Source organism: Taeniopygia guttata, chromosome 21 (assembly GCF_048771995.1).
Source record: "Taeniopygia guttata chromosome 21, bTaeGut7.mat, whole genome shotgun sequence".
NCBI lineage: Eukaryota > Metazoa > Chordata > Aves > Passeriformes > Estrildidae > Taeniopygia > Taeniopygia guttata.
The window spans coordinates 5625047-5637067 of NC_133046.1; the positions used below are offsets into that span (position 1 = coordinate 5625047).

The 12021-nt window shown below is 43.0% G+C and overlaps 1 protein-coding gene and 1 long non-coding RNA gene across 5 annotated transcripts in view; one reads left to right on the forward strand and one right to left on the reverse strand.

The window, feature by feature from the left end:
• Positions 1-12021, forward strand: part of SPEN (spen family transcriptional repressor) — a 66271-nt gene that overhangs the window by 17338 nt on the left and 36912 nt on the right. For all 4 annotated transcript variants that reach the window (XM_030289438.4, XM_030289436.4, XM_030289437.4 and 1 more), the window contains exons 2-3: positions 908-1228; positions 4522-4998. In XM_030289438.4, the coding sequence (XP_030145298.4) occupies positions 908-1228; positions 4522-4998 (798 nt within the window). The remainder of the gene's footprint in view (positions 1-907; positions 1229-4521; positions 4999-12021) is intronic.
• Positions 6981-10708, reverse strand: LOC121470994 (uncharacterized). The gene is made up of 2 exons (XR_005982357.2): positions 10124-10708; positions 6981-7627 (listed from the first exon to the last, which is right to left on the reverse strand). It is a non-coding gene; the product is annotated as an uncharacterized lncRNA (long non-coding RNA).

A 12021-nucleotide genomic window follows, 5' to 3' on the forward strand; every position in this document is an offset into this window, starting at 1 on the left:
GAAATACACTTTTTGCCTTTTCTTGTCCTGGATTACCAACTGTAGTTCAAAGCTTTTCCCTGGTTTGCTCAGAATCTTTTGGCAGAGAGAACTAAGCACCCAAACCCTGCAGTTGTTGGCTGTTAAAATGTCACTGTGTTCATCCCGCCCAGCTTGTCCTTTCTACTGTGAGTGGATGCAACTTATTTAAATACGTTTTTACATCTTGTTTCCTTGTGTACACAAACATGTTTGGGTTTATTTTTATTTTGCATAGACATTTACTCATCCATAAGTGCCAGTGTTGCAGTTACTTAACATACATTACGTAGGGTGGTGTCACATTCCCTCCAGCATTTCTCAGCTCCTGTTGGGCAGCTGGGTCTGCAGTGGGGTGGGAGGCTGAACCCCAGCAGTACCTGGGTCTGGGGGTCCGTGTGTCCTGCTGGGTGTGGAAATAAATGAGTTTGGGATCAGGAGTGAGGATCACTCCGGGTTAAATACAGATCGAAGTAGTGGAATTGCTGTGTCAAGGTCATTTGTCTCCTAAGAAAATTGTTGGTTGGTTGTCTGTTTTTTAACTTGTGACACAGTTTTGTTTTAATTGTGCCTCTTTAATTGTGTCAGACTAATGATGTGCAGGGTGCTCTGGTTGTGAACACCTTTCTATTTCTTCAGCTGCTGCTGCTCTGTTGCTATAAAAAGGGTGATCCCATACTAGGCTCCCCACACTTCCAGAAAGGAGTTTATATGTAACCATGGAAAGTTTAAATGGCTTTTTCCCCTCTTGGTGTCTCCCAATGATTGATTTTCCTGGCACAGGGGAAGGGTGAAGGGTTGGGTGTTGATTTTGCAGCAGGCAATGTTATTAAACATGGTCTTTTCCCACCAGCACTAACATGTGTGCTCTGCTTTGCTTCTCTTCCAGATATGGACGTGTCGAAAGTGTCAAAATCCTCCCTAAGAGGGGGTCGGAAGGCGGAGTGGCAGCATTTGTGGATTTTGTGGACATCAAAAGTGCCCAGAAGGCACACAACTCTGTCAACAAAATGGGAGATAGAGACCTACGGACGGATTATAATGAGCCAGGAACCATTCCCAGTGCTGCGCGGGGATTGGATGATACAGTTTCCATAGCATCTCGTAGTAGAGAGGTTTCTGGGTTCAGAGGAGGTGGTGGGGGGCCCACTTATGGCCCCCCACCATCACTTCATGCACGGGAAGGACGTTATGAGCGAAGACTTGATGGGTAAGTTCCAAGGTTTCTCTAGGCAGGTATTTTGTATTTGATATGGTGAGAAACACAAACTCCTATCTAGGGCCCCCAGATGGATTTAAAATTTTGGGAATTATCTATGTTTCCTATTTTGGGTTGGAAACGGAAGTGATTTCTATCCCAGTGGCTGGTACCTTGTGGATCCATAGAGGATGTGTCCTGCAGCTGGTTGGATATTTACCTACACTTGAAATAAGGTGGTTTTAAGATGGAAGATTTCCTTTGGCCAGCATCGATATTGGAGTTACTCTTTTCTAGAAGTAGCGATCCCATTTCTTGGATAATATTAAGGCCTTGCTGGATGTATCCCTGCTGCCAGATGGAGCTATCTTACTCTACAACATGTGGTGAAGTTCTCTGTGGAGTATCTTCGGAATACTAGAACCTAGAATTCGGTGAAAGCTTGATGCCTAGCTCTCAGTTCTCACTATACGCAGCGGGTATGTTAATTGGATTGTCACCACAAAATTCAGAGTAGACTTTAATGATGCAGCCCCTTGGATACTACCGACAACTCTTAGCCATGGAAATAACGCTTGGATGGAGAAGACCGAAGGCAGCTTGTGATGGTTCCATTTTGGATCTACATCATTTCCAAGTTATTGGGATTATTCTTTCTGATGGTATTGGCAAAAAGAGATGACGGACATTACTAAATTTTGGAAATTATAGTTTATTTTTTTTTAAAGCTGGGATAAGAACTACTGCCTTGAATTTATTGGATGGTATACAGTCAAGACGCCAGTAGCCATGGGGAGTGGATTACTATCTAGTCTCTTAAAAAGCTCTGCTGCTCCACATTAAACATACTTTAGCTTTAAGGACGTGGTGCTAATACCCGTTTGTGGATACACCAGTGAGAAGTGACTGGGCTGGATGGTTACCAAGGCGGCCAGAGGATGCCTGCTGGCAGCAGCGTGAGGGCCCTCGGGCCTCGGGGGATCTTCTGCCAGCTGCTTGATTCAGACTTAGGGCTGGAAATTAAAATTATGGATCTATTTAAGTGCCTTCTGTCTCAAGAAAGAAGTCTGGGGGTTTCAGAGTTACGGTTTCAGTCTGGGACTACTTCCGTCCAGTGGAATTTTTTTTTTTGTGTCTTGTCACTAAGATTTTTTTTTTCTTGTTGGTTCATCTAAAATATCATTTGACACCCTTGCCCATTAAGAAGGTGGATTACCCCTGTAAGAGGGGCCAAAATTGGGGAAGTTATGTTCACAATTCTCTCCCTAGATTTAATTGGGAATATAGGTCGTGTTTCCACACTTGGAAAAGGTTGGTATGTCCTGCCCTGTGTATATTAGCCCCTCTCCTAACCCAAGTCAAACCCTCTCTTTCCACTAACTCCAGTAGCACTTAGTACTAATAGACAAATGAAGAAAGCACTGTAGCCAGTAGCTGTTCAGCTCTGCTTCCTCTGTCTGTCTTTTGTGTCCTTCTCATGGATAAGGATTTGTTCTTTCTGTCAGCTCTGTAGCAGTAACCTGCTAGAAAATACTGCTTTTTCTCTGACCTCATTAAATCGGCTCTCACTGATTAACACTTTGTAGGATGCTAAATGCAATAGTTTGTAAAATTATTGATCTTGGTCCTTCAAAAGGGGGAAAAAAAGAACCAAAACAGAGACACGTTTCTGTGCCAGATGCTGAAATGGCTTTCAAAATTTCATTGTTGCGAGCAAGAGGTAATGGAAATAGAAATGCAACAATGAATTTCAAGCAGATGTAGAAGATAATGACATTCTCTTGCACTTGTTAAGTAGTTTTTTATATATCATTTGAGAGAAAAAAAAGCAGGCAAGATCTAAGGGAGCCCTATAGAAAGCTTCATGTGAGTTACAATTTAACAACAGAGAGTGAATATATTGAGAAGATTAAGGATCTAGTGATTCATTGGAGAAGGAATGGAAGGAACTTCCTGAGATGCTAATTGAAAAAATACTGAAATTCATTTTCAGTTTATAAAAGATCCCTGAAATATTTCTGCCATTTGAACTAGAGCTGTGATGCAGGAAAGGAGGAGGAGGCACAAGGCAGAATTGGGTTATCAGGATGCAGGCGACTGAAGTGACTCATAACAGATTCTAAAGGAAGAATATGATAGAGAAGGCTGAAAAAAAAGGTTGAAATGTCCTTGTAAGATGGATAATTAATTTTTAAATTAATTTTGGCTACCCTGACATATTTAGAATTTTAGAAGTATTTTTTTAAATGTTCAAAGTAACCATTCTGGATTTTCCATTTTGTGGATGTAACCAAGATGTACCATCCTGGTACTTGTCTAAATTGGAATACTCAACCTATTTGTAGTGTTCCTTTATATGTCAATCTCTTTATTTGAGAGATCACACTAACTCAGAACATCACTGAGCCTTTCTCCATTTAAAATGTTTAAAACACTGAAATGAACTGGACTGTAGCTGCTGGAAAGCAGCAGCTTGTGCAGATAGAAATTCTGTGATTGCAGCAGTCGTAACAAAAACACTGCCTAAAAATTGGATTCCCAGTCCTTGTGTAGGGACTTAGTATGTTCTGGGGACCTGCATCCTTGCAGTTCCAGCATTAGTAATGGAGATGTTTATTTAGCATCCACAACTTTTACAAGAAATGATTGTAGAGAAATGAATCTGGTCAAAGCAAAAATTCCCTCTAAGAGGGTGAAATATTTTAGAGCAGCAACAAGAAACCCCCTAATTTTATGGGAAATGTCTATGGGTTATGCCACCCCTTTTGAAAGCAGCTTCTTACCTCTGGGTCATGCTTTGCATGGAGGCTTTCATGGCTACAGCCCAATTTGTGATGCCATTTTTGCAGAAGGATAATTACAAAGCTCCAGTAATTATCAAAATTTGAAAAAAAAATTCTTAAGCTCTTAAGCAAAACTGGAGAGAAAAGGAAGAAGTTAATGATGATGTCCACAAACATGAAGTTTTTCTTGTTTACAAAATTCAAAAGAAAAAGAACAATTGAAATGAGGATTCTGCATGGGAAAGCAGAAAATTTTTTCCTGTGCAGGCAAGTTGCTGGTCATGAAAGCCCCATATTGTGATTAAACCAAAATGATTGCTCAGCTTGATCCTATACAATTATAATTTTGGAGTCAAGTAAAATGTTTTGAAGTTTGTCATTGTTTGCTTGATAGGTTATTGCTGGTTAGTGGAGAAGCAGTCGCTACAATAAGTCGAGTGCTGCCATGAATGTTTGCATGATTTGCTTTTAGTTGTGCCTGCCCCTTTCTGATGCGATATTTTTCCCCCTTCCCAAATGCAGGGCTTCAGATAACAGGGAGCGTGCTTATGAACATAGTGCCTATGGACACCATGAGCGGGGGACGGGCGGATTTGATCGGACGAGACATTACGATCAGGATTACTATAGAGACCCTCGGGAGCGGACCTTACAACACGGGCTCTATTACACTTCTCGGAGCCGAAGTCCAAACCGCTTTGACGCTCACGACCCCCGATATGAACCTAGGGCCCGGGAGCAGTTTACATTGCCCAGTGTGGTACACAGGGATATCTACAGGGATGACATTACACGGGAGGTACGAGGCAGAAGGCCGGAGCGGAACTACCAGCACAGCCGGAGCCGCTCGCCGCACTCGTCGCAGTCCAGGACGCAGTCCCCGCAGCGCCTGGCCAGCCAGGCCGCCCGGCCCGCCCGCTCCCCCAGCGGCAGCGGCTCCCGGAGCAGATCCTCCAGCAGCGACTCCCTCAGCAGCAGCAGCAGTACCAGCAGCGACAGGTAGGTCTCTGTGCCGTGGGTCTCTGTGCCGTGGGTCTCTGTGCCGTGGGTCTCTGTGCCGTGGGCTGTGCGGGTCGTTCCCCGAGGTGTGAGCCCGAGGAGTTGTTCCGTGGCGAAGCTTTGGTCGTTGAGGTAGAAGTGAACTGCAGTGAAATGTCAAAAGGCTCAGCTGGCACCAAGGGTTCCAAGGGGAACGCTGGTGCTGTTGTTTGTCATTTTCCATGGTGGGTCCATCTGTAAGATGGTGGCAGGGCAGAGCAGGGATGTACAGACACAAGGCCTCCTTCCTGTGTGCCTGGTGAACAGGGTCACTTTTATTTGCTTCAAGCAAATTTTAAGGTCAGCTGCTTTTTACAGACCACACTTCAACATAGTTTGGGAAATGATGAGTGGTATTGTTTCTGACATTCATGAGGATGATTTGTCGCCTTCCCATTTCTCGCCCTGCTGCCTCACAGCAAAATTTGCAGACTTGGAAGAATTAAAAGAAAATAATCCAAGTTTGCAATTCCTGGGGATGTGAGTCCTTGGTTCTGCAATAGCTCTGTATTTGCATGCTTTACAAAATATCTGTGGGGGAGAAAAGAAGGTGTTAGAAAATGACTGATTTCTTTTAACAGTTTTTAAATTCATATTGAAGTGCCTCTCTGATATTTGGCTTTTTAAGATTAAATTCACCCTAAGAGTGGAAGCCACAAAGCTATGGTTGCACCCATAAATGTTTTATGCTCTTTGGCCAAGAGCTCTGCTCTTCCGGAGGGTTTGCAGAGTTGGCAGCGTTTCCTTTGCATACCAGGTCTTTTCTAAAACTGAAAATATTCATTAAGTAAATAAGTGAATCAGTAGAGTGTTCGATTTCGCAAAGGCCTGGAGTGACAGGACAAGGGGGAATGGCTTCCACTGCCAGAGGGCTGGGTTAGATGGGATTTGGGGAAGGCATGCCTCCCTGTGAGGTGGGCAGGCCCTGGCACAGGTGCCCAGAGCAGCTGTGGCTGCCCCTGGATCCCTGGAGGTGTCCAAGGCCAGGCTGGACAGGGCTTGGAGCAGCCTGGGACAGTGGGAGGTGTCCCTGCCCATGGGATTATTGGCAGGGGTGGAATTAGGTGAACTTTAAGGTCCTTCCCAACCCTTTCTAGGATCCTGTGTTTTATCACTGTGAATAGAATTTTACCACTGTCAGAACTCTGTGACCAAGAGAATTACTCTCACAAAGTCTTACCGTGAATGTTGAACCTTCTGGAAGGGTGAGCTGGGCTGACACCCACGGAGAGTGTACGGAAGATGAGGAAATCAGTGTCTCCTCTTCTGATTGCCCCACCCCCTCATGTCTAAAGAATCATGCAAGGGTTTATTTACTTCTTTTAATTACTGTTTTCTCTTCTTGGATTTAGAAATCCAGGTCCTGTCTCAGTTAGAGAGCAGGTGAAGATTTAAGACAACTTTTAGGTTGCTTTTAAGCACTTGTTTATTTCCAGCATCTCTCTCAATGAGAGTTTAATGCTTGAATAAAGACAATCCTTTGTCAAAGATTTTTCACAGTTATTACAGCCCAGAAAAAGCTGTGAGATTTCCAGAGGTCTCAAAAAAATCATAGAGAAAATAGATTGAAAGGAGGGCTGGTTACATTTAAGTTTTAATAAAAAAAATCTTGAGCAGGGAAGAAGAAGAAATCTCTACTGGTGCTCCTCTGCTCCTTGTGGAATGAGAAAGGCGTCCAAGAAACTCGTAATATTTATAAAATGTCATTGTTGGGATGTCGAGGCAGGATGAAATCCTGTTCTGAATTTGAGAGGACTAAAATATGATCCCACTGGAACCAAGTTTTAAGATTTAATGAGAAGAAAAGCAGCATCTGCTGTGCTTGAGCATTTCATTTTCTTGGCAATTTCTAGTTGTAGTAATGGAAAAGTAGACTATACTCTGGGAGGAAATAAAACATTTTTTTCTTATTAATACAATAAAATCAAACTCAGTCAAGCAAGTAATGGAATCTGGTGGATTGTATATTTAATTTTGAAGGATCAGAAAAGAGTTTTACATGTTTCTTAGCAATCAGTTAGATAATAATAAACATTTAACCCTCTCTTTACTTTGGGAAGCAAAACCCCACCAGGCCTTGAAGTCTTTCAAAGCACAAGTGTTTAATTTTCAACACAGTTGAAATTTAGCCATGTAAATATTAAGCCCCTCATACACTGTTGGTGAGCAAAAGCTGCCTCACCCCCTTTTCCGTGGTTCGGTGCTCCCACTTGCTGTGTAACACATCCAGTTTCTTTTGTCTGGAGAATAATTATTCCTGCAATTTCCGTGGTCTCGAGGATTTTAGCAAGCTGGAGATTCTCTTACAGGTTTTTATAAGTGGAAATGGCCAATTTTGAGGGGCCATGGTATTATTAAGTTCTTTATGACACTGCATTCTTCTGAAATTTAAGAACGTGGTCACTCGAGTCTCGTCCTGTTGGTCTCAGCTGGCAGAGTTGTGTTCCCTGCCCTGGGGGTGTTTGGGGCACACGGTGGGTGTTCAGCACTCATGGGAACTTTGTGCTGGGTACTGTCCTTCAGAAGCTGTGAAAAAGCAGTAAGGTGGTGAAGGAGAAGTTTGGGTTTCCTTGCTTGTGGTTTTCAAGACCTGTGTGAAGTAAATAACACTGATTAAATGGAGCTGATTTTCCTGGTCAATACTGAAGCAACACCGCTTGCTTAAAAATTAAAAAACAACCCGAAAAAGCCTTTATCTCGTAAAGGTTCAGAGTTTGTTGTGTTGGGTCTCCACTAAACTTTGCTTTAAATTGCTATTTGGAGGCCTTTTCAGGTAATGGTGCTGCAAGGGAGTGATTTAGAAACTAAAACCGGAAAGAGCACATTAAAAATAACCAGTATTCTCTGAAGCCAGGCTTTATTTGGGGTGTTTTGTGGCCTCTCAGAAGTCGCCTGCTGAGCTGAGCAAGCTCGTGGATGTGGATAGTTCCTGCGTGGATTTGAGGATGAATTTGTGTTTTGAAGTCTTCTTAGTGTGAGATTGCTCATTCCCCACCCATATAGTGGAAAAGTGTTGGTGGAATTTTTTTATCACCTTGAAAGTATAAAAAAGCCCTTGAAAATGGTAATTTGCCACCGCCAGAAGCTTCATTGTCTCTGTTCTGGTGATTCAGACATGCACCACAAATGATACATTAGCAAACATATTTTTGTACTGTGTCATGGAAGAAGCTGGCTCTGGATGGAAGCTGGGTGATCCCATAGGAAGCAAACAAGATTTTGTTTGTGCCCTACCCAACCTTTTGGAAAGATCCCCCCTGCTTTTAGGGTTTTTTTTTATTTTGTAGAAAAAGCTCTCTTCTAGGCTGCTTGTTGAGGTGCTCTAATGCGCTAAAAATAATTTCTGGGCTTTTTGATTCAGTGTTGTAACGTCAAATGGCCTGACAATGTCTCTTGCTGTCCATGTGTTAGTGATTATTCTTAAAGCTTTGCTGCAGCAGCGTGCTGAACCACCCAGCACTGAGTGGAGCATTTTGCTCCTAAAATCCTTGTTGGGATGGGGTTTGAATTAATTTACAAAAACCCAGGCAAAGTGTTTGATTTTCTGTAGGTGATGTTCAGGCTGTGAAAGCGTGAACACCCCATGTGTTCCATTTTCAGATAAGCGACCTGACGTTTCCTTTGGCCTTTAATTTATTTTTTACGAATGTTTATTCTGTTGTCTGATGTGGAGGATGCTGGGGGATTTGCCAGTTAAATGAATAATTTCCTATAATGTCTAATGTAGTCACCTTTAATTTATTTTTAAGAGTGTTTATTTGGTTGTCTCATCTCCAGGATGCTGGAGTTGGATGAATAATTACTAAGATGACTATTTCTCTATAGCTTGTAATATGAAATAGATATTGGGAAATTAAAAGAGCATTTTCAGCTTAGATACAACACTGGTTTTATATTCACCAAGATCTGTGTGAGCACAGTTATTCCAGTCTTCCTGAAATAAAGAAATGGGAAGAAGTTCTCTTACAGATATTTGAAAAGGGATTTTTTTTTTGTAATTCTGATAACTGTATTTAAAGTTCTCATGACAAGTGGGCAAGGCATAAGGTAATTAGAGATTGGTTTTAATTTTAGATTTTTCTGTGATGAAATTCTTTCTGGAGCAAAGAATTACCATTGGAATGGAATATGTGTGTGTCTTAATATTGAAATAAACTGATGAAAAACACTGCCAAGAGAATTTTAATCATGGGAAAAACAGGCTCCCTGAAACCTCCTGGTTATTTTATTTAGTCAGGGACTTTCCTACCCTGTTTCAACAACTGAAATGAAAGTGGAAAAAAGTGAGTTTTAGTTTCATTACATAATGCAAACCTTTCTCTACCATTGTCTTAATCTCCTCCTTCCTGTGTTGTTTGCTGCCAGAAGTGATGAATCACTGACTTAGCTGGGATTTGGGATTTTGAGGGGGTTTGGAGATGCCTGTGCTGAGGACTGATGAAAAATCAGGAACAATGAGGTTAAATGTAGCTGTTTAGTCTTTATTGAAGCATCTGTGAGATGGCTTTTCTCGAGGTTAAATAATTCCACGTACGTTTGGTACTGTAAATTACTGAAAAATTTTAATCACTTCTAGTAGAACAACAGGGTTGCGCAGGCTCGTGTTTGTATGGGAAAAGAATTAGCTTAAGAATTATAAAAGAAAATTAAAGAATTTCTTAGAATAAGAGGCCTTTTCCATTACACAAAGGCAAGAGTAAATCCTGTCAGTCAGGTGAAACACCTCATCCTTACCTTTTGTTCACATAAACCCATGTGCTGCTTTAATGTTCTCTCTGCACGGCAAAATGTGAAATTAGGGAAAGGAAAATTTAGAAAAAACTCCACCTCAGATACTCGCAGGTTTTTGTTAACAACTGTCGAGCGTTTTCACTTTGTTCTTCCTTGTGTTTCTGCTCGTGTCAGCCGGTGCTGCTGCTCAGCTAAATATAACCGAGACCATCCTTTAAACGTGGCTTTTTTTACCCTTGGGACTGTATCGGGTTTCTTGAGATTGAGCAGAGGCAGAACGTTTTCAGATGGCTTTGGAGAGATTGTAACACAGAAAGCAAACCTTTATGCTCGAGATATGCCGAAAAAGACGTACCTGTGCATGTGTAACCACATAAACAGATCCTTCTGTGGAAAAAAAAATAACGTGATATATTTAAGTTCTCCTCACGGATGGTGAAGAAATGGTGCCTCGGCGCCCTTGGCAGGGAGCGGCCGCAGCCCGCTTGTCCCTCAGCCTCTCGCCCCAGCTGCTGACAGCCCGCGTTACCTCAGCCCGGACCCGGCAATAATCTATTAAAAATGTGCGTTGCATAATAATATTTTTTTTATCTCGCTCCGAAACCCCGCCGCTTTCTCTCGCCTCACAGCCGGCGGAGCGCGCCCGCCGCTGTAATGGCGGCGCGGCCGCGGAGTCGCCTGACCCGGCTGTTTCTGGGGGGCGGGGAGAGCGGGTGTTCCTGAGGGAAACGCGGGTGTTCCTGAGGGGAAAAGCGGGTGTTCCTGAGGGGAAAGCGGGTGTTCCGTGAGGGGAAAGCGGGTGTTCCGTGAGGGGAAAGCGGGTGTTTCTGGAGGAAAGCGGGAGTTTCGCCGCCGCGCTGCCCCGGCGGGCGGGGGGCGGTTGTTTGCGCTGAGAACCGGTCTGAGCCGGCGGGAGCCGGCCGGGGCTGCCGCGCCGCCCCCGGGGCGGGGCCGCCCGAGCCCCGCGGAAAAAACATCGCCATTGCCACAAAAAACCTTTTAAATTAAAAAGAAAATACATAGAATCCCTCCCCCACCTTGGCGCTGGAGCAGCTCTCGCTCCTGCGTGAAGGTTTCCCCCTCAGACAGCGCAGAGAAATGAAGTAGCGCCTGTTTCAGAGCTGGCTCTGAGGGGGGAGAACCACCCTCTCTCCCTCTCAACCTATTTTAGGTTGTTTATTTATTTGTTTTAAACCTTAAATGCTCTGCTCGCTCTAGAAGTTAAGCACTAGTTTCCTCGCTGGAGGAATCAGCCCCAAAAATCCCCCAAAAGGGCGATTTTGGAGCTTGCCCCAACATCCAAATATCACCTTGCCGTGATTTGACATAGTTTCAAACTTAAATACAATTTTTGTCTTTGTTGGCCCCTCTGGGAGAACCCACCCCTTACACATGAATAGAAAATAAAATACTTTAAAACATTATAACGAAGAGGGGTTTAAATTTCTTTTTTATTTAGTACTTAATTTTCTTGGCATGAGCTGCCCAAAAAAGAGTGGACATTTGGCTGCAATTAATACCCCCCACCACCACAGCACTTCCAGTAATAGTTGGTAATTGCTGGCTCTAAATGACAAAGCAATTAAGCCTCTTCCTAAATGTGCAGAAGTAGGTGTTTATCTAAATCTGGGCTGTCAGGCTTTGTTTCTGTGTCAGGGCCCAGAAGCTCAACTGCTGCTTTGTCAAAGAGCATTTGTTTCTTTACAGGCAGAGGAAGAAAGAAATCTTTTTTCAAATTAATTTCAGGAAAGGAGTCTTAAAAATGTATCATGTTGTGGATGGGTGAAGTGGAAATTGCCCAAGAAAAATATTTCTGTTTTATTACTATGATAACTATTTTGATGATTTCAAACGACTTTATTGTTGTTAAAGAGATTATTATTATTTCAATGCTTTAAAGGTTTCCTGCAGTGAGATCAGAATCCTTGCTAGAGAATATGAGGATTTGTGACGGCTGATTCCAGACCCTCTGGTAAACTTGCCTTTTCCTCAGCTGCGGGAGAAAGATCTGGGTGTGTGGAAGGATGTGTGTTAAAAATGATATTTTAAAGTCACCCCTGGGCAGCTGTAGGTCTGTAGGAGCTGGTATCTGGTGTGAGATTTCACAATTTCACGTTTTCTTAGCCTCTTTTTTTAGGAATAGTGGGAAAAACGTGAGCTGTGTGGACAGTACTGCTCCCACCAGCATTGTGGGAGACTTTGGGCTGTTCCTTAAGTCCGTGGGAGCTGCTAAAAATTGCTGTTTTCCCAAAG